The sequence below is a fragment of the Trachurus trachurus genome (assembly GCF_905171665.1).
Source record: "Trachurus trachurus genome assembly, chromosome: 7".
NCBI classification, from domain to species: Eukaryota; Metazoa; Chordata; class Actinopteri; order Carangiformes; family Carangidae; genus Trachurus; species Trachurus trachurus.
This window is the reverse complement of record NC_139901.1, coordinates 16,930,781-16,953,931: the sequence shown is the minus strand read 5'-3', so window position 1 is coordinate 16,953,931 and position 23,151 is coordinate 16,930,781. Positions and strand designations below refer to the sequence as shown.

At 40.1% G+C, this 23,151-nt stretch overlaps 1 protein-coding gene across 1 annotated transcript; it reads right to left on the bottom strand.

Annotated features, from left to right (window-relative positions):
* Positions 1-7,341: 7,341 nt before the first annotated feature.
* On the bottom strand, positions 7,342-17,535 carry exosc10 (exosome component 10). The gene is made up of 25 exons (XM_083974948.1): positions 17,358-17,535; positions 16,477-16,613; positions 15,666-15,789; positions 15,471-15,575; positions 14,828-14,987; positions 14,617-14,725; positions 14,465-14,540; positions 14,271-14,381; positions 13,996-14,139; positions 12,806-12,996; positions 12,483-12,639; positions 12,161-12,309; positions 11,928-11,978; positions 11,709-11,820; positions 11,553-11,600; positions 11,366-11,441; positions 11,169-11,281; positions 10,989-11,081; positions 10,830-10,898; positions 10,642-10,747; positions 10,488-10,561; positions 7,977-8,157; positions 7,802-7,866; positions 7,640-7,716; positions 7,342-7,555 (listed from the first exon to the last, which is right to left on the bottom strand). The coding sequence occupies exons 1-25, from the start codon at positions 17,502-17,504 to the stop codon at positions 7,525-7,527; spliced, it is 2,706 nt and encodes a 901-aa protein (XP_083831074.1). The 5' UTR covers positions 17,505-17,535; the 3' UTR covers positions 7,342-7,524.
* Positions 17,536-23,151: the final 5,616 nt, after the last annotated feature.

The following is a 23,151-nucleotide window of genomic DNA, read 5'->3' as shown; positions in this document are numbered from 1 at the left end:
GAATCTCACATGGTATTGCAGACTGCAGGCTTTCTCTTCAAAAACAACACCTTCATACACATTTTAAACCCAAGACTAAGGGAGCTGGGCTTGGCTCGCTATTCTAACAGTAAAATAATCATGTACTGCACTGGTGTTACATATCAGTAACTTTTTTTTGCCTGGTTTGCCTCTCCTGATATGCTGCTTCTAAGTTCAGCTTTTTTCTGGTTAATAAACTCTAATGTGAAATATAATTGATGAAACTTTGTGGAAGCAATTAAAAGTGAGTTTTTAATCTTTTCAGTTGGGGGTGGGGGGTTGGAGGGAGGGATAAACACACATCCAATAAACAAATACAACAATAAAAAGAAATTCATTAAAACCAAGTCTTTTATTTTTGAGTCACATTTCAAAGTCTGCCCAGATTTGTTTTTATTCAATACTTGTGATACTTGATATCACAAAAAATCGAGTAGAGGCACAAAAGATACATCAGTGTACTCCATTATCAACATTATTGCAACAACAGTCTGAAAGCAACAGTTTATATCCACATTTTCACAGTATTTCACTGGCTGCTTGTACTCCAGCACCAATCTTGAACATCAGTGTTTCATCATTTAATAGTATGTTCAGACGATGTTTATTCTGCAACTGTGCTCGACTTACACCTGTAGTGACCTGACTAAATTGTGCAAATATCACCACGCCTCTACAAAATAACCACATAGGCCTATTTACACACTGAACTACTAATGTTTGGCATCTTGAGGATCTACAAAGGACTCAGGGGAAACTGTCTCATCATGTTGCCCCTGTGTTTGTCACTGACACTTTTCTAATTATCCCATGTGGATTTTCAGTAGTAGGCTAGTTATGTTTATATTTATTTATTGATTTGTCCAAAGCGACATATAAATAAAGTGCAATCCTTCTAGAATAAATGCCTTGCTCAGTTTTTTGTTCCCCCCTAACCCACCACCCTTCATTAACATCAAGCAAATAGCTAGTATGCAAAGGACCTGGTGCTTGTCATTGCAAATGAGCCGTTATTCAGACTGTTTAGTTAGACTGTGAAAAGTTTGCTTTTGTTTGTCTATTTACACAAGCCTGGCCCCGGTACTAACTGCAATCGTTATGTCCTGGGGATAAAATAAACCAAACATTAAGCAAATAGGTGGAAAGCTAAGCAACAAAAGAGAAAAACAGAAAGTCTGGAGGCTGACAGGACAGCTCTGCCAGATTCATGGTACTGTAGTCATGGCGAGGGATGACCAGTGCCTGTAGTCAACTGAGTTAAGCGACATACTCAGTCACATAATGCTACATTTTATGATGATTTAAGTGACAAAACATTATATAAGGACAGAAACAACATACCCTATGGACAGGGCCGGTTTTAGCTATGGGCAATATGGGCGACCGCCCAGGGCGCAATCTTTGTGAGGGCGCACGAGCGCTCTTCAAAAAAAAAAAAAGAAAGAGAAAAAGACAAAACAAAACTCGCGGTCAAGTTAGTGGAGTGGTCGCTGGGGCGCCCCTATGTCACGTCAACTTGCTGCTGAGAGTCATAGGCCTACTACATATACTGGGTCTACTACAGGTTCTGTGTGTGTCAGGAGAGGCGAGGGGGGCAGGGGGATCAACTTGCGACTGCTGAGGTCTCACGTCGGATGCTCCGCCGGCCCAGAGGGCTCTCATGCGGGGAAAGAAAGGAGGGCTAAGCGCTAAACTCCTCGCCCTGAAGTTGGCTTCATTTTGGTAATGTTGCTATGGGATGCCCAGCAATATTCCTCTTCTTCCTCTTCAATGTTCGGTCTCTGGTAAACAACATGAATGAACTGCGACAGGATCACGTTTTTAAAAGGATCCTAGACTGTCATGATGTTTCTAATGAGCTGGTTTAACAGCAACGTCACGCTGTTTCCAAAACCACACCGACTTCAGCAGAGAAGTGAGTTTAAGCACATTTTTAGTTTAGCCTACAGATGGAACAGTGGTTCCTTCCTGTCATTACTTTATATTCAAAATATCATCATGTTGCTGGCCCTACACTCACAAACAAAAATTATTTTAAATTGTGTATTTTTTAGAGGTTCAGAGGCTGTAGTCAAGCTGCTCAGTTTTAATATAGCCTAAGCCTATAATTTTATGTGATTGGCTATTTAAAAAAATCATTTAAATATGGCTGGATGATCAATAACAAATTAAACTGTGGTTTGACAACACATTTATTGATGATTTAATTTAAAGGAACCACGGTAGCCTATAAGATCATGTGTAAGATCAAATTCAGTGTTAAAGGCGCTCAGGCAGGTGATTTTGAAATACGCTAAAAGTAATCCAGAAAGTGCTATTAGTATTACTTTACTTGAATAATAATAATAATTGAAATGCATTACAGATTACAGATTTTGGGACATGTAATCAGTAATCTGTAGGGGAATACATTTTAAAAGAACCCCCCCCCCAACACTGATTATAATATATTCGTGTGTTTGTTCGTTGGTGGGGGGGGGGGGGGGGGGGGGGGGCACCAAGGGATGGTTTCGCCCAGGGCGTAAAACTAGCCAGGACCGCCTCTGCCTATGGAATTTGGTTGGTTATTGACCACTACTGTATGATTATACTTTGTTTTAAGTGGTTCAACTTTTTATTTTTCAACAGAGTTTCAGATGTAGGCTAATGAGTATTTTGTTAAGTATAAATGAAAAATGTGACTGGACCATCCTGATCTCTATAACAGTAAATCTGACTTTGGAAATTAATCAGGATTTGACAACAAATTTGTGGTGGTGCCTTCCCGCATAGAAACTCACTTTTGATATCATCAGTGGTTTTTGACAGTTTTGATTTTAAAATGATAATGATGACTCACCATTAATTAGGTATTTGATTTAATCCATATGTTAGGATAACTACAAAAACAGCAGTACTGCTTGGAAACCCTGTTGTTGGTACAAATCTAGCAATGGTTCTTGCAACTGAGCAGTAGCAGTTATTTTGATTTTTTGATTAAACTGTGAAAAGTAACTTTTTTTGTTTACCTTTTTACGCAAGTCAGTAGCTACTGATATTACAGGGAATGATCCTGAGGATAAAATAAAGTTAAGGAAACTGGTCAAACTTATCAGGGCAAGCGGAGGAGTAACAGGCAAAGATCACAACCTTGCTGAGGATATTTAGCAGCTTGTAATGAATGAGAAGGTGCAATAAGTGCCTTAATGGAAAGTTGGGTGTGCTGGTGCTGTCCTATATTGTGGCAGCTGAGCCTCAGCAATTTGACTGTAACGCATGCAGTGAAAAATGGAGTGATGAGCTGTTTTTGGTTGGCTGAAAACCAGACTTTATGACACCCTTCAATTTATATTTGGTTATAAAACATATAATGTGCTTCTATATGCTGCACATAAAACCACTGGCCTGTACTTGGGCTGACTGAACCAAACATTTAGTCATTCTGGATAACCTGTGCTATGAAGCCGTTCATCAATTAGTTTAAGTTAACACTGGGTTTAACATCACAAGAACCATGAACAAAGTTCTTAATTTGATATGAGAATAAATGCTGATACCTGCAGGTAAATTCAATTATAGTGCCAGCCAAAGTAACACTAATCAAATTGAAATGTAAAGATGAACAGAGCACTAGAGTAGAAAGAAACAGATATCATTTTTGAAACATACAGTTAGGCTTGTGAAAATCCTGTAAATGAATCGTTCTCTTTTTTTCACATCAAGTACCCATAGGGCAAACAAACCATACAACAAACCCCACATTTGATATAATTAGATCATAACTGAAAATGTATCATTACAACTGGGAACCATGTTTGTTCTGCAGACACTCAATGCCTAGAACTGAAAACTATTCAACTAATGTTGGTTATAATATATCGACCCTGGCATCATCATTTATTGTTCTCTTAAGGATTCTGGGGGAATTATCATTCAGTTGGGAGCTTTAGGGCTGTTTGCAGGTTATAATGAATTATCTAGTCCTTACTGAAGTTAAACCTGCTACGTTGATTAGCTCACATTGCATAGCAGGCTACAGACCTCTGTCATTTTGTCATTGTAATTAACCTAAAGGCTGCCTCATTAAACTGTGAAAGTTGGGTCTTGTTTACGTTTACAGAAGGCTGGCCCTGATACTAGGACCGTTTTATCCCGAGGATAAAGAAAAACAAATTCATGCAAATTGGACAAACCTCTCAGAGAAAGGCAGTTTTATCTTAAGCCTAAAAAAAACATCTGAAACTCACTTCTGTGTCAGTTTTAGTTAAAGAAAAAACTCATGGGTCATGATTTAGTCAAACCTGAATTTAGACATTTCTCTTCTTATTGGAAAGTCACAGTTATCAATATCATCTAGGTTTATTGTAAATGCTGACACTTCATCATCTGTCAGGAATGGGCACAACAGGTTACTGCACATTCAGTAAATTTTCTGTCAAATTATATACATATAGAAAATGAGAGCTGTCAACATTTTTCACAGCTGTATGTTATTTCATCAAGAAACTGTTGGAATTAGAAAAACTGAAAGTACACCATTTAATTTATGCAATTATGTTTTACTAGAAGGCCTGTGTGCAACACTAGTGTGAATACACACATGCAGTGTCCTTGTCAGGGAGGAGCACAACAGTTTGCTACAAACTGAGTAACAATGTATAACAACGTCTTTATTTACAGTGTGATTTTGTCAATAAAGGCAGAGATGGTCTATACGCCTTCACAGCAGGACTTGTTAGAAAAGCAGCCCAGTGCATGGCCCGTTAGCATCCACTTTGCATATGCCTCAGGGCCTGCGATGGTCTGGCAACTGATGGTCTGGTAGTGGCTGTCCACAGTCAAACAGCTACTACGCATGGCCATGGGAAAGAACACAAGCTTACACCATATATTCACCATAAATCAGCCCACTGTCAGCAGCATTACACTGCATGTAGAATTAAATAGATAAAAATAGATATACGTAGAATAGATAGACTCATGGATTTTGGATTTTGATCTATTTTTTTCTGATTTTGATTTTGAGGGGTGGGGCATGGAACAGGGAAAAGTTGACATTTTGGTGAACACAGACAGTTTTCTTTTTTTCAAGTCTTGTGTGTGTATCCTAAAAATTCTTCTAGCCTGAACTTTTTTTTCTACATTTGTCACTGATGTCAGATGGTTCATTAAAATATGAATAGTGATATAGTGTCATAGTGCTTTTTTTTTTTTTTACTTATAGTGCCCCAACTGTCAGGGGCCTACATTGTGGTCTCAGTTAGTTAGTCTGTTGGTCTGGTGTTATACCAACACTGGACAGGAGAGGGGCCCACATGCTGGAGAGTCAGGACACCAATCACTGGTATTTAGATAATGTTCAGCAATGAGACATTTCTGGACAGAAATTCACAAAATATTGGCATGGATATTTAATACAAAAACACTTTCGCAGATTAACACCTTTATTTTAGGACATGTTTACAACTTGCTGTGGCTTGAAACTCACAGGACTGACCAACACAGTGACGCACGCTTCTGATAATTGTAGCTTTACCAAAAAAACAAATTTAAAAAAATTCACCTTTTCACTTGTTCACTGTGAATCAGTCCTAGCACCACAGCAGAGTGTGGAGGAGTGAAAATGGAAATTAAAGAAACTATTTCTGTGAACAAGCCTGAGATAACACCTTCAGAATAATACTTGAAGTGTTGTGCACTTTCACCTAATAGCAGATTTAACATACGTACAGTTTGAAAAACTGAAAGAAAAAAAAAAAGAAAAAAATTCTCCCTGTCCTCACTTTCTGAATATAATTGATGTAACCCTCCAGAAATAAGGTTTCTTTTATTTTCTCTCCCGGAGTCAGTAATATGTATACATTATACATTTTAGTTGTGCTCAGTTGTGTTGCGTTGTTGTTTAGAATCCGTTTTTTATTTTAATTAAGTAAGTTTTTGTTTATTTTATTATTCTGTGCAACATTTAAATTCATGTCCACTCATCAGTAAAACATAAATAAATATAATGTAATAAAGTTAAATTGAATGAGGTTCATTTTATTTGACTATAGAGCTAAAGAGCAGGAGGCCAGCTGTTTGATGGGGACAGCTGCTGTCCTCATCAAACATCCCTGCAGTGACAGACCACAATTGGTCAAACTATATTATTTTATTGTCCTGTAACTCAGAACTAGCTGCAGCAGGAGCCCTGCTCTAAGCTTTATTACCTTCTTGTTTTCAGATGAACTCATGGGACACACAACCTGTCTTAATCTTTATTTTCATTTGGTGCAACTTAATGAAATCCCATTAATCCCAAGCATTTGATGGTCTGCACTTTGCATTTTACTCTGATCATTTATAGAATTAAAGGGGGTTGATTTATTTTTCTTTTACAGATGAGAAAAAGATTTGACTTTAAAATGGGAAGCCACATCATTTTAATCAGTCTTTATTTATACTGTATGAAAGATTAAAGAAACAAAACCACAGCTTGCATGGGTAACGTTTAATGCCAGTCATTAAGGTATGTGTGGTGGTGAATTAGTATCCTTGTATTTGTAATTGGATATGGAGGACTGGAGTAAATGCTCAGAGCAGACACTGTGCTGATTATGTGCAGACTGGAGTCAGCAGAAGACATATGGTAAGTTGTTGGACAGTCATCATTGCACTTAGCCATCTAATCACCGCATGCAGCAGGGTGATAATTCAATTCTCTGCAAAGTCACAGCAAGTTTTACAAGACTCACTAATCCCTGATTTTATGCTGCATTTTTGTTTTAATGTGCTACAGTTTACATTTTAGTTATTTATAAGTTGTTTGCAATTTAATTAGCAAACTGTCACTTGACTCTCTTTTATTCCTCCCTATACATGAGGTGCTTTTGACCTGGGTTTCATTAAATGTGACACAAATAAAGTTACTGGTGTGAAACTGACTAAAGGTACTTATGGTAGCACCTCTAAATCGCATGTTTAACTGTGGTTGTTAGGTGAGTTGGGCTGCATCTCCCTTTCATGCAAATCCTAATGCTAATTCCTCATGGGAACGGTTTTGGGGGTGGCCCTCTGTGTACAATGATCCCTGGCACAAAATGATGTTCAGATGGTTCTCAGAGTGTGGAGCTAAAAACTTGGCTGGGTCTGCACACAGCTCTTTCTCTCTGAGACAAACTGGAGCACGGACTGAGTGGCATCAAATCCTTCTCCAGATGAGGTTGTTATAGCAGCAGGGACAGACAATTCATCACACATCACATGTGTGTGCAATGGTCACTCTTCAAACAGGGGTTAACCCTTCATATGCAGTCCCCTGTATGACTTGAAATTAAGACAAATGATTTTTCCTCTAAAATCGTCTTTAATGAAGAGGTCTGTGCTTGCACATATTTACAAACTGATGCACAGGGGAAAAAATACACTTTGAAATTCACAAAACACTGAAATACTGAATTTCATTTGTGGGAAGGCAAACGGGTAGTCGTTATTTCTGCAGGGAGAACGTTTTAAAACGAGACAGAAAGGAATATCAAAGAGAATTTATCTTTTGGGCCAGTTATGTCTGAATCCCCTGTAGAGAAAAAAGAGAGGGAGTAGTTAACACACTGAAAGGTGCAGAGGAAAAATACTCTTTGACTGTATTTTGTAAGTTTACCTTTCAGATTTTCCAGCCAGATAGGACATACTTCGTCCTCCAGCTCCAAAGTTTGATTTTTGTCCCTTGGGATTTTTCTAGGCAAAAGATTTAAAGTCGTCAGTCACTAACAAAATATATACTCATCAGTAAACAAATGAATGATAAAACCTTCACCAATACCTTTTTCCTAAAATCATGGCCTTGTCGGTTTGGGTCAAACTGTGTGTTGTCCTTAGTTTTGGTATCTGAAAATACAAAGAAGGTGAAAATGACTTGAATTCATTTAAACTCATTGTAAATGAACAAAAAACTGTTTGTCAAATGAGATGAATGAAAAAAGATCACATATGCCTACCAGCAAAGACTTTGAGGTCTGACTGACTGTAGTCGAAGGGAGTGAAGCTGTCTGGGGAGGGTGGTTCTGTCTTCTGGGGCTTCTCTTCTGATTTCATCAGCTTCTTACTCGGTTTGGGAGTCGACTCTCCAACCTCACTAGCGACCCTCTCCCTTTTCTTTCCACCACCTTTCGCGGCGTCCTAATGAAATCGATCAACAACATTACATTCTGTGCTGAGAATAACATTTTAATGAAGATATTCTTCAGTGTTTAATGAACAGTGTTAGATGACTGTTCCAGTATTCAGGTCGGGCTCTCTCTTTTAGGATATTCTTTAATAATCTGGGGTTTAATTTTTCAAGCCGATTAAGCATTTATAGAGCTTGAAGGAGGTCTTCAAGGAAATTAAGGGAATTATAACAGTTTGACAATAACTAGCATCTATGCTCAATATAATTTGTTTTCTTGTGCTGCTACTTAGTCAGTATTTCTTCAGAGCTCCAGAATACACTTGGGTTTATATCTTATTTCTTATGAGTTGAAATAAAAGATGCGTTTTCTTTTTTTTAATTTTGTTAATAAAAAAATGTGTTCCTATGAATGTTAGTGAGCACTAACATTCAATGCTGATTGTACAGTGTGATGCTGCTTGGGTTGATCACAATAACAGGCTGGTCTCAAGCCCACATGATATTGAATCATAAATGTTTTAACAGTATGAGGTTCAATATAATACATGTGCCAACACCTACAGGTTGAATTTGTTTTACTTTGCTCCACACTGACGTGTCATCAGATGTGCACAGACGTCATTCGATCAGTCTTCCAGATGAGACTGAGGTGAAAATCACCACAATGTATGATCCAAGTATGTGTAAGTATGTAAGCTATGTGTAGATAAAAACCAGCAAAATTAAATTACATCCAATGAGAGTGAAGTTGAAACAGCTGAAAATATAACTACTTATCTTGTTTTTTAGTACCGGTAATACTCTCACATTTCACTATTCTGTCTTGCCATTGTCATTATGTTTTATTGTACCATTTGATATTTTTTTTCTTATAAAGTGCTTTCAGCCACATCTCTTGTACTGTTGACCTCAGTGATTGTAGCTCAGAAACCTGCAGATGAGCAGTTTGAAGTCTGATGCCAATGTCCCAGAATTTTTTATTGATTTTTTTTTTTTTTTTACATTTATTTTAATAATGGCCTTATTTGTAGGGTCTCATCTGACCATCTTGTTGTGACTGTTTGCTTAAGAGCGTCAGTTATTTAGTGTGTGAGGAACAGCTTTCTGCATGGCTTCACATTATATAACTACTGGACCATCACAGCAGGTGTAATTGACAACACCAGTGCAACCTCAGATGTTACACCTTTGTGACATTTTCTTCAACAGGAGTAGGAATTTTTCATCCTTATTTTTGAGTTTGAGAATGTCAGTGGTTTTCATTGACATGAAGAAGACCAATTAATATATCAAACAGATGATGGCGGCGGGTTGCAGCACACGCCCTTCTTGTTATCAATCATAACATCAGTGCAGAATATACTTTGGAAAACCACAAAGCTTGTTCACAAACTCAACTCAGACAGGAGAACTTCAGTGCCAGCGTGCTGGCTGAAACTGACAGTAAGCCTGCGCAGCCAACATTTGCCTGCGGTTGGCAGGTTGACGAGTGTGACTTTCTAGTGCTTGTGCCAACGCTTGTGACTATGATACACGCCAACATGTTTATTTGAAGGAGCCGTTTCAGCAGGGAGCGCCCGAAAAAACCAATGCTCACTTAAGCCATCATCACACAATGGATTACTGTGGTGCATATCATGACTGTGTGCTCTGGCGATTGACGGCTCAAGGCTTACACAGTGAAAGGCTGAGGGAAAGTGGTGCCACCAGCAGGAGTAGAAACACGAATCAAATGGTGGTGACCAGTTCTCCAAAAAATAAAGTACTGGATTTTTGTGTAACTGAGCTTTTAAAACAGAGAGAGGACACACCACATGGCAACAAGAGTGTGTATGAGTGACCCAGCAGGAGGGAGCCAAGCAAATCCTCCAGAGAGATGGGGCTAACAAGAAGTGGGCTTTTGAGCAAAAAGCAGCTACTGTTGTTCCCCGGGAGGAAAGAAGAGCGTTTGATAAGTGGAGGACATTTCTCTAATGCTCCGGTCCCAAACTGCCTGCTCCTCTTCCCCAGACACATCATGGGACAGATATAAATACTAAAAAGCCACTAACATCCTAGGTGCTGCAGAGTGGCAGCAGTGGTTCACCGGCTAGTGAGTCACCATGTGTATACCATCTACGTCTTAAAGAAAATAGGGGGCATTGCAGAGGGTTAGATTGGCTATTAAAGCTCCATCTTTAATGTGCTGCGCCGGGCTCTTGTGTAAATGTAACTCGGGCTTCTCAAGGATTTGTACTTTCCCCAACAGGGACATCATCAACAGTGAAGTTGACAGAGTGCAAGGCCCATCTGAGGTGGAAAAAAGGAAATGCAAAGATGAGAGAGTAAAATGACTCACCGCTGCTTGCTGGCGAACAGTAGCAACGTTCTGGAGAGACTCCTGGTAGCTCTGTTTAGCCTTGTTTCTTTCCTCTGTGGAAATCAGCATTCATATTTGGTGAGGAGCATGACTTTTTAAAAGTGAAAATTCAGATAAGGGTCGACTTCATTACCTGCCACTTTCTTTGCCTGTTCCTTTGCTTGCTCCTTGGCTTTCCTCTTTGCCTCCAACTCCTGCTGCTGCTGTTCAATACTCTGCAGTTTCCATCTTTTACTAATCTATAAATATAAGATGGCACATTGATCAACAACCAAACTAATAAATGTGGACCTGTATGAAAATATAATGCTGTTTGATTACCTCAAATATTTTTGAAGATGGGTCAAATTTGGCATTCTTGTTGATGTGCACATCAATGGGGGGTAGATACTAAAAATCCCAAAAGAAGATATTGAAATACTGTGTCTGGTTAAATAAAATACAAATAACACTGAAGATGAGTCACAGGTCTTCTCTTACCATTCTGAAAGGGTTTTCAAAGGACTCAATGATACGTCTGGCTTTCATGTGAGCAACAGAAAGGGACTCTTGGTTGTTCTTTGTTTCCAGCTCCTTTTCAAAGAAGCAGAATCCATGTTAGTCAGACACTAATGCACATATCAACAGGCTGAATTAAATAAACTAAATGTTGATCTCTACCTCGAACAGTGTGATTTTGGGGAGTGCTGTGAGACCACTCAATTTCTGTGCATCAACATCCATTTTGTGCTCATCTTCAGCAGAGAACAGCACTCCTTGTTTGACAGGCAGTTCTGAAATTACATAATGGGTTATAAAATGTTTTAAATCAATCAGGATAATGCTCGACGTGTTGGCCTACATGTGTCCAACCTTACCATCAGGAGAAAAGTGGGGGAGATCGCTTACAGAGACCTTGGAGGTGTCATGAGGACCAAACAATGTGACCTCTGGCTGGAAAATGATATGAGATCACATTTATTTTAACACAGTGCACAACAAAAACTGAACGCAAAAAAATAGAAGAAAAAAAAAATCAATCTTTTTAATCAGTTTGTAACCAACCTTCTTTATGGGTGTGAGCCCCTTGTTCTTCTGAGTTGCAATCTCAGCCTGTGTAAAGTGCCGGCAAACAAGACGAATGAACAGATGCCTTCAGTGACAAGTAACTTAAAGACAATACACATCATATACCCTTGGCTGACAGCCATCTTTACTCACCTTGAGGAGAGGCATTTCTCTTGCTTGCTGCACTAACAAATGGAGCTCATTGACCTGCTGCCTCACCAGTGGCGGTACGGGGTTACAGCAAGCAGTGATGCCCTGAGGCTCTCTGAGTAAATAAAGACAAACTGTGCTGGGGGTTATGAATAAAAACACTGAAAGAACATTAGCATTAAAAATGAATGAAAAGTTAAGTGGAGAGTCTAATCATCTTACTTGGGCAGCTCTTCGGATATCTTGATCATCATATGAGTGGGCAGGGCATATCTAAACACAGAAATAAAACTACATCAGAACATGTTAAGGAAGATGTGGGAAGCCTATGAATTCTTCCAAAAGCTGGGAGGTGACATAAATTTATTTTCTGGCTGGTTGAATACTATAAATACAGGAAACCAGCTCGAGCAGGTGTCCAGAACAGCAAGTCCATCCATTTCCAAACAGCCTACCCGGTGCTTTCATCTTCCTGCCTGGCCAGCTTGTCCCTCCAGGCAAACAGCAGTCTGAAGGCAGTGAGCTGCTGGGTGTTAAAAGACCTTTTCTGCTTCCTCTGCAGCTCCAGATACGACTCCTCTGTGAATATAGGCTTCGAATATTTCTGTATGGAAGGGGCAAGGGGCACACGATGAATCATGACAAATGTCAGAAAATGTAGGATATTACAGTGTGGAAATTCAAAAATATGAAAGCAATAAAGAAACTGCGTGAGAATAGTGGCATAGGAGTTGTCAGTTTAATCTTGGTTGTGTAAGAAGTGAGATTAGTGGATACCTTTAGGGAAATATCCTTGCTCTTGTTCCAGACACACTGCAACAGGCCGATCTGCCCGTGGTTCGTGTCAAAGAGCTGCGCCCTCACACAGTCGTAGATGTAAAGGAGGTAGTGTGTGTCGGACCGGGCGTACTGCACCATCTCTTCTGGCAAGGGGCTACGAAGCCAACATACGGGACAATTTTTATTTCAACAAATAATATCGCCACTTATTTTAAGACAAATATCACACACACAGCGGTGAATTTTCCTGTTAAAAAGGAACTCTCAGCCACAGATATGCAAATATGATTAAGCATCAAATAGTCTAGTCATATCTGTACCGAATCCTCCAGTCAGCCAGCTGGTAGCGTTTGTCCGAGTCCACGTTGCAGAAGTGTTTGAGCAGGTGGTCGAGGGAATGTCTGGCCAGGTTCAAAGCTCGGCTGGCCTGATGCGTGTCAAAAAGGTTGACGATGTACAAGCCGAAGTCTCTCTGGAGCCACTCGATGTCAGAGTCAGCGCCATGAAACACCTGAGCACGAAAAAAGAGAGCACATTCTGCTGAAAGCTAAATCTAATGAGGCACTAGCTTATTAAAACATTTACTGCTCAGATGAAGAAAACGTTTTAAATAAAAAATATCAAAAACTGGGGACACCCCATGTGGCATTTTTTCATTTGGCTTATTTTCACAGCATCTTTCTGTAGTTCAATCCCACGCATAAACACTTTGTCACAGGTGCCCTACAGTGTGAGTCATGGTGGCTCCCACGCACCACAGGACACACGCCAACTTCATTAAACATGTTTGAAGACAATGAGACTCTGAGATGCCTCGAAGAAATTTAGACTCATAGTTGCCAAAATAAATCTTCACAAACTTGGGAGATTTTCTTCTCCAGGGTCTTGTCTAATGTTAAATGAAGACGCTGAGACTGCTCTACAAACTCGTAGCATCTGAGCAGTCTGGGCCATCTTCAATTACAGCTGCTTAAAAAATAAATACGTTCCCTTGAGGGCATTTTAAAGCAGTTTTCATTGCTAAAATTTGAGGATATGATGATAACACAACTAGACGGGGCTTTATAAAGAGCCAGCGAACAGGTTTTCTTTAAACCGAACAGAAAAACACCAGAAATATATCTCCTAACTGTTCACTGCACTGTGAAACAACAATAACTGTATGTTCTGTTGGTCCAGTGGTTGCCCCTGTAGGTAACTCTGCAAGATCTATGGAGATTTTTTCATTTATTTCACATTTATTTTAGAGGTCAAGTGTGAATAGTCTTTGCATTCAGCTGTGAAGCTGTGTAGAGCAGAGACGCTACCTCATCCGATTTCACATCCACAGATGATGAAGCTGGTGAATAACTTTGCTCGCACAAGAAAAGAAATGCAGTGCAGCCACGCAGCCTTTCAGTTGTCCATTTTGCAAACAACTCTAATGAGCCATGTAACCCCATTTTTATTCTAGGTTGTTATAGTCATAAAAAATCATACAGGGACAAACAACTTATGCAGTGCTTCCTACCTTGATAATAGCTGGATCAGTGAACGCCTCGTTCAGGACGTACATCTCACCGCGGAGCTCCAAGGTGTCGATGATGAAGTCCTCCTCTCTGGTGGAGATCTGCATCAGGCAGGTGATGCCCAGAAAGCTCCTGTAGGAATGGTGCTGAGACAGAGAACAGACTGTCCACAAAATGTATGCATATACCAAAACTGACCAAAATGCATGATACTTCCTGAAATAAAATTTTAACTTATATCATGTTTGGCACCTAATCACATATATGATCTTTGTACCTCGAGGTCCACAGCAAATTCAGACAATCTGCACAGCTTCTCATTCAGAGCCACCAGATCTTCCAGAGTATCAATGAAGGAGCAGGTGGTCTCAGCCAGTGGTTTGTACATCTAAAAATAATCCACACAAAACAATTTAGATAGAGGCCTTCTGAACCTTAAGGGGGTCAAAGTATGGCATCACTCTAACTTGCCTGTGGTTCTGGCTTTGACAGAAGGCTTTCTGGTGTTGTCAGATGGTCCAGTTCATATTGGTATGGATGTGCAAACCTACATGGATCACAATTTTTTATTTTAGATGAAGAACGAAAGATATGAAGACACAAGATGTAATCATTAGTCTTACATGTCTTCAACATGTTCCTGAGTTCTCTGCTGGTGAATGAAGTCAGCCAGGGCAGCTGGGACATCAAGGTCCTCAGGTCTTTCTTTACGGATTTGTTTGTTTGTGAAATCTATGGTTGGAAGGAAGAGAGGAAAATGTTACGGATGTTTAAGAGTTCAAATTTAAATAAATGTTAGAAGAAAAGCAGAGAGGAAAAAACATTATGTCTTACAAGAAGGAAGAGACTTCATTGCATTGGGCTTGATGAAGATCTTGGGGACAAATGGGGTGTTGCTGTTGTCAACTTTTTCCTTGAATTTCAGCTGAGGCCTCACAATGTTCTTGGCATGGAGCAGCCGGAACGTCTCAGCGCGACTGCCAGAGCCTGAACCCTGAACAACAAATGTTTTGTTTACCAGAAGGTCTGAAGCACCCAGAAATGTCCAGAAGTTTGGGAGTTGGTCCCATCACATTGATATATACACAATATGCTGTCGATATTATCCTGAGAGGCCCGTCTCTGAGCTGCTCATATTTTGTCTGCGATGCCTCCCCCTTTCATTGATGGTCTGTAACTTGTCCCCAATGTTCTGCCTCAAACACAAAATATCTCCTTACATCAATATGGTGTTGTTGCAGTGCCAAACAGAACATTATTAGGGATATTATGGTGACTTTGTCAGTGTCAAGGGAACAAAAAAGAAAAAAAAATCACAACCAAAGTACAAGTTATTGTGACATTCCACTATGAATATCCAAGTGCTTCCAAAACATCATTAAAAATAAAAAAAATGCATGTCTCCGCTCCAACGCAGCTGAAAACACATACTGGGATCTGCAGTAGAGGAGCTACAGTACGAGGTTAATTTGCCAACCTTGCGATTCCAGCTGGAAACGACAATCTTGGGGGGCTGAAACCCTGCAGGCATGACAGGCTGTTGGCTCCTGTTCACCCCGTCGGCTTCATCAAGAAGAATCCCCTGGAAAGACAGACACAAGAGCTTGATTCCTTTGCAAAGACTTTCGCACGAAGAGACGCCACCAGAAACCACCAGAGCCAGAGGTCTTACCGCTCTCTCAAGGATGACATCGTTGGAGTCAACGACCAGGTCAAATCTCTCCTCCAGCCCTGTCAGCTTGTTCCGGTCTCGCAATTGTGATCTGCAGCCGTGGTGCTGCATGATCTGACTCATGCTAACACAAGAAAACAGGGAAAAGAAAAGAATGGATTTATTTAACTGAAAAACAGCATGTGGCAGCTTACTTAATAATAATAATAATAATAATAATAATAATAATAATAATGGATTACATTTATATAGCGCTTTTCTATTGTTACCCAATACCCAAAGCGCGTACAGCAACCATTATTCATTCATACCACATTCACACCGGTGGTGGTAAACTACGTGTGTAGCCACAGCTGCCCTGGGGCATGCTGACGGAAGCGTGGCTGCCAATGTGCGCCAAACGGCCCCTCCGACCACCACCATGATCATTCATACACATTCACACGAGGCAACAAACCCACTCTTGTGTTTGCAAGTCCAAGGCTCAGTCAAGCCTCCTTCAGCTCAGTAAAACTACCTTCACACACGGCAATGAAACAGGATGTGATGCTTTTAGTGAAACAAGCAATCAGCCTCTGTAAATGCATCTAGAGAGAGTACAACTCAGAATTTCCTCAATGTTCAGACTCGGGATATTATACTACAGTATATTACATGCATGGCAAAGGCTCACAGCTATAACAAAAAATGAGGGTGGAGAATAAGTGAATTCATGGGTTGCAGCAGTAGGTGGAGTAAATATTGGCTGAGAGATGAAAGTCTGGCCTGAGCCTCAATTTAGAAGGAACGCTGCAGCACAACATGTACTCACCAGTGCAGGAGCTTATCTCCTTGACTTTCACAGAACTCCTGGAAGCCCGGGAAGCTCCGATAGAAATCATAGTCATCTCCGGCTTGGGGCAAGCTGGCGGATGCTTTGGTGGCTGATAACACAGCACCGAGTCCATACTGCAGAGAAGGGACAGGCAGGGCAGTCAGTACCATTTGTAAATGTGTTTATGTGATCACAAGTAGTGTGGTGGCAACAGTGCATTCATAGGCAACATTATATAGGATATAGTAGGTATGTGTTCTTATAATATTCTCAGGTATGAATATCAGTATCCATGTCTCTGACAGCCACCTCTGACAACTGTTACACAACCAAAAATACAAGAAACATAAAAAAAAGTCATGTTGTAGTTTCAAAAACAAGATGTTTCTTCAAATGCAGTGCCACATGGACATGAATCCTGTACAAGCACCACATACCTGCTGTTGCCCACCTCTCATATTTGTATATTGCTCCATTTTTATGGCCATCACTTTAGCTAGCTAAGTTAACTTGTTTTGAGTTTTGTGACTGTTCTTTTAAAAAAAAAAAAGTAAACATTTTTAATTCAACACTAATTAAATGATAAACTTGACACTTCCGTCAAATATGCTAATGTGCTTGAAGTCCCACGTTAAATAAACATTGGCCCAAACAGGTGTGATTTCAAGCTAATTAGCCAACACACCGAGGTGAATTGGTTTTGGTGTAAAACACATGAATGTCGACAGCCTACAAATCTTTTCCATCGACACTGAACTTATAACGTGAGTCCAGCTCGTAAGTTAGCCAACAAGCTCCTCCACGTTGCAGGGATGAGACTGACTTCAGGTCCGGACTCAACTAACACTTTTACGTCCAGCTGGGTTTAGTTGACTCACTTTGACGAAGGCGTCCACGTCTTTAAAACCTGGACACAGTTCGGGTTGCTCCTCTTCGTCGCTGCCTGCATTTTTGTCTTTAGAGCCGCTCTTTGAAGAGCCTTTACTCACTGAAGCAGCCATGGTTTCGGCTGGTGCTGTGTACATGTGAGCCACAGGAAGCAGCCGCTTTCCTCGACGTTTTCTCCCGACGCTGGGGCGGAGACAGCGCCGCCTAACGGCCTGGAGGAGGCTACAGGCGCCTCCGCAGCAGCACTGTTCATTCTTTAATTTATTGAGGCTGTATCGAAAACATCGCTACATGCCCCTGTGTAAAATGTTATAATTTTTTGTATTTGTATTTTTTTCTTTGGGGTATCTGAGATATTCTAGACTTGTGCTGTCTCCCTGTTGTGTTGACTATAACCAAGATCCAAGACTGGCTATCTTGTCATTTTCCAGTACACCTATTCATTGCAGTGGCACTGCAGGCATACGAGAGACATACACAGAGTAGACTACCCCCACCACCACCAGCACCCCACCATCCCACGCATGGCCTCACCCACCCTGCACGACCTGCATGCTGCAATATAATGCTGGTACCAACAGGGGGCAGTATTGACATTTGCAATCTTGCAGCAACAAAGATACAGTATTTGCACTGCCTTAGGGTGGGTATAAGGAGAAGCCACGTCTTAACCATATCTTTCTGTAAAAGCTATCTAAACCATCACGGAAACCCAAACCCTCTCGTTGTTTTCAACATATTAAGTCATACTGTGGGCATATCTAAAACGTGAACATCCCTATCCCTTGGTGTCTAGTGGAAAAGAAGTAAGCTGTGATCCAGTGGTCAATAACATGTGAAGAGGCATTGGCGAAGTATTGACACAGCAGCTCATTATGGATGATCTGTGGTGTGTAGGGAGAAACCTCTCTTTTCTTCACTTCCCTTTCCTATTGATCTCTTCACAGGGTCCTCTCCCTCTTATTATCTTAAAAGCATCTCTGCAACACTGGCTCAATCAATATTTCACAGTAGCTTTCCATGTCATTCTCTTGTTTTAGTGGGAAGTATCTGAAGTTCAGCAAATACATGCTCTAATAATCCGAGGAAATGAAATCTGTCGCTACTCTTTGCAAAGGCTGCAGCTCAAAGCCAACTGTTTGATGTGGTAGTATCAGACTATACATTCTTTAAGGTTCATGTGATGTTGGTGTTCAAATCATTTGAATCTCTGCAATAAGTCCTTATTATAAAGCAATTAGAATATGCAGCAAAAGCCTTTGCCAACATGTACTTGATCCACTGAATAGGACATTACCATTGCTGTTAACGCTCATTTATATGCTTTTTCAAAAATATCATGCATTTTATAGCTTTGATGGTGCCCCAAGGCACCACTCAAATTCCTCCTGCAATAGAAGGCACTAAAACTGCTGATGCTGAAAATGACACACATAATTAAAAAAAACGGATCCAAGACAAAATCCTCAGTGAATTGTTTTTATTAACTCCCTCATTTTAGAAAACACAAATGCACCAAACGATATCATACATGCACAGCTTCAGCATATCAAGATCAGCTGATGTCTTTTCAATGTGAAAACATTTACATCACGATCTCACAGAGATCACCTGGACATTAAAATAGTGAGGAGTCACAACAGAAAGGCCAAGCAGAGCTGTAATTGTATCTTATTAATAACATTTATGGAATTATAAATTTTGGGAAACTTTTTTTTTTTTTTTTAATAATCAATTTTGTCTTTTCTGATCCTGAAAGTAGCAAGTAAATTGTAAAGTTGTACTGGTACAAAAAGATAAACTGTGCACAGGCTGACTACCTTGTAACAGGCAGCATTTGTGTCACTGCACCAAAAGGCTGTATGTGATAGCAGCTCCTGTTTTTTTCAGATTCTGGGTTTGACTGAGAATTGGAATTGGATGGAGGACACCACAGTTTGCTCTCCCAGTGCGGAGGCTCTTCACTGTTTTTTAAAGCAACACTTGACCTTTGTGCAGAATTTTTGGAAGGAAAAAAAACGAATTAAACAATCAGGAACCATAGCAAACATTAAAAAAGAGAGAAAATCAAAGTCAAAACATCTCCACAGTACTGATACGTTACAAAACAAAGAGGTTGGCAATGCTTCCCAAGACACAAGTTCATAAACTGTGTAATGTCTTTTTTCAGTTTATATAATCAATAAATCAGCCGGAAGGATGCATTTCCTGTGTAAACACCTGTTAGCTCAACAATGACATTCTGTGATGAAAGAATGGATACAGATTAACCACACATAAAGCCACAAAAACAACATAACAGGATTCAAAGACTGCTTTCAGAAAGGTATTAACACTATCAGGGAAGAAAACCTTTTGTCTTCACATTTATTACAAATTTTTTATCTTGCACGGTACACCTGACCTTGGTTTCTGGAGCTTTTTTCCCCACTTGTTCTTTTGCACTGGCAATCCTTTGCAATATGATAGAAAAACAGACATTTCAACCTCCCCTACTGACCTCGTATTACTCAATTTGAATGTCTCCAAAGCTTCAGTTGCTCAAAGCCCTGAACCATGGCCAAGTATGTAAAAAAAAAGAGTTTTAAATTTTTTTTGAAGTTGAATGGTCTTCTTGAAAATGCTTTCCCATGACACCGTGGGGTAAGGTAATAGCCACACACACATGCATGCTCAGAAACACAAATGCACACACAGGCACACGCATTTGAATCTTCCTCGTTTGTTTCATCTTGATGGGATTGTCCTGATTTAGTCCTTCCTAAATCCTGATATATTAGTCTTGTGTGGGTGTCATTAGTACCATTACTCCTATGCTTTCCCCCATTGAAGCCCCTCAGGCCTGCTCTAATTTATTAAGATGGTTTAATGTCTGCTGAATCATGGCACACATCAGGCTTTCCATTTGTCAAGCCAGACTGTTAAATAGAGCTTTGTGCTCTGTGCTGACAGTTTTCTGATCTGTCCGCTCCAGCCATTTCAGAGCGATTGAAAGATAGAGTGAAGCAGGTCTGAATACCTGAGCAGTGGGGTTACACTGAAATACATAAATGAACAATGACGGCACATACCACATAAAAAAGCCCAATACAACTGACAACAAAGAACAGAATCACAAAGTATTAAAACACAGCTGACCATACATTTTGCCAAGTAACGCCTAAGCTGGTGGCTTGATTTCAATTGTCAGACTGGCACAATCGGCAGCACTATTAAAACTCTCGTCTCGACTGTAATGGCTGATGATGCACGTTGACTGGCACTAGCTGCGTGCTGCCCAGATGGATGCAGTGTAAGGCTGAAACTAATGATTATTTTCATCATTGATGGATCAGACGGTTGTATATCCTATTAATAGTTCAGTCTTTAAAATGTGACAAGAGTGAAAAATGTGTCACTATTTCCCAGTGCCCAAGGTGACGTTTTCAAGCTGCGTGTTTGGTTTGACCCAATGATGGTATATAGAGATGGACGACATGACAGCACCCCGACACCGAAGCCAAAAAGCCTTGATTTCCCACTGGTGGCTGATATTAGCACATGTCTTTAAACCCTGCCCCCACTATATTAGCGAATGGGACATGGGTCAAAAGAAAAAAAAAGAAAAGAAAAAAAGTACATGCTAAATAAGTTTTCCCAAGGTTTTTGTCATTTAAGGTCTTTCTAATCATGCTGTTGTATGTTCAGGCGGTCGTTTCTCTTAGGTTTTGTTTTAATTAGTTATTTCATGCTATAAAAGAGGTATGACGTCATAATTGACAGCTGTGATTGAGATTGGGTGGGTGTATGCGCTGAACCTCAATGCCACAGCCCCACCCTCTAATCACTGCTGCATAGACTGTGGCTATAAATGCCATTACCAGTGCAAGATGTACACAGTATGTGGGATATCCAAGCTCCATTTTCGTACAGTGGGAGAAAGTGGAGATGTGTTGTCCATCTTTATACACTGTCATTGTTTTGACCAAGGGCAAAACCCAAACACAGAATCCCCCATTTGACTATTATACCATGATCACTGACGATTATGCCTGAAAACCATTACCAGTCACATCATTTTTAACCAGCATCAATTTATGTACTAGTGTTGAATTGGTTTGACAAAATAATCATAATAAGTCCATTCAGTGCTTTGTTTTTAACCATATCTCACAATTTTCATCAGCAAAATTGCGTTTAATGATGTCCAGCTGACATAACCACAGTCAGGTTACAACTGAGCAAACTTTGCTTTTGTAGTGTTTGGTTGAAAGCTCTGGAGAAAACTAGTAAGTGAATTTAGAGTAGAGATCAATTGTTAAAAAAAGATGTTAAAAATGAACTCACACAAAAACTGAACTGCTTTTCCTGATTGTTGTGTTTTAGAGAAATCTCCCCTTAAAGGAACAGTTCAACATTTTGGGAAATGTGGTTATTTGCTTTTTTTTTTTTACAAAGAATGAGAAGAGAAAATCAATACCACTCTTATGTCTCATGCATTAACAGTGGCACTGACCATCCCATGAGCAGTACGCTAACGCTGGCCTCTTATTGATTCAACAAACAAAGATACAGCGTATTAATTCGTGAGCTTCGTAGCTGCTGGTAGGCGTATTTGTGACCACTGGACCAAGCCAAGCTAGCTGCCTCCAGTTTTTATGCTATGCTATGCTAAATTAATTGACTCCTTTCACCTCCATAGTTATCGGGCAGATGTGAAAGTGCTATTGATCTTCTCATCTAACTCTAAATGTGATTTAAGAGTTACTAAAGATATGAACTCTACTACAGGCTTAAATTGTATGATGATATATGAATGAGGATTCTGTTTCATTTCCTGCTACAGACAATCTGGAGCTAAAACACTTTGTGAAATGTCATCTTTACCTATATCATCAGCTGTGTGCTGCTTAGCTGCAGCAGCAATTCTAACATACAGGTCTTACTCTGTATTTCAGGGTATGACTATGGCACCAGAGAAGTGAGATCAAATGTTATATAAGTAATTGAATGACTGATGTTTTTATTTTGATGACATATAGCAGTTTTTTTCAGAGAGTGGCCATGGTATAAAGTGGGATAATACCCTCCAAGTCGGATTCTGTGGGGGCAATGGATTGTAATGGAACGTGCACCTTGCTGGGTTTTATAACCAATAGTTTAAAATGGAGAAAAGCAGCAAATGCTCAGATTTGAGAAGCCGGAGCCAGTGGATGTTTGGCATCTTTCCTTGATAAATGACTTCAATGATTGCCGCTGATTGTTTTCTGTTGATCGTTTCAGCACTTGAGTTGAAGGAAATACACTGACTGCTGTATACTTCCCCCACTACTGCTGTATACAGGCAAATGTAATCTTTGTAAATGCAGAGTAAAGTCCAATCCATCAATCAGAGGGCCATCACAATAACTGGTCTCAGGCTTTAAAACCTTCAGGAGCCCTCGTGGTACATTCAGCTTTCCACAATCAAATGATAGAGGGTAAATAGCTAACACTGGCACTGTGGGCTCTTTTATGAGTTTCATCTGGGGTACAACCAACTTTTAATGGATCACGTAAAGATGAGGAGGATGGCTGCAGTATGTCCTGAAACACTAAGTATCATTGGCTAGAGTCAATAAGTGGCGCCATTACAAGAATCTCCAAAGGCACGGGCACGGGCGAATGAACATGTTCCTGCTTGCCAATTCAGATGTAGAAAGGAAAAACAAAAAATATTCAAAAATACAAAATGCAACTTCTCATCACAGCCCTCTGCGTGGAACACCGAGAGCTTTAGTAATAAGAAACTGCGAGGAGTAAAAT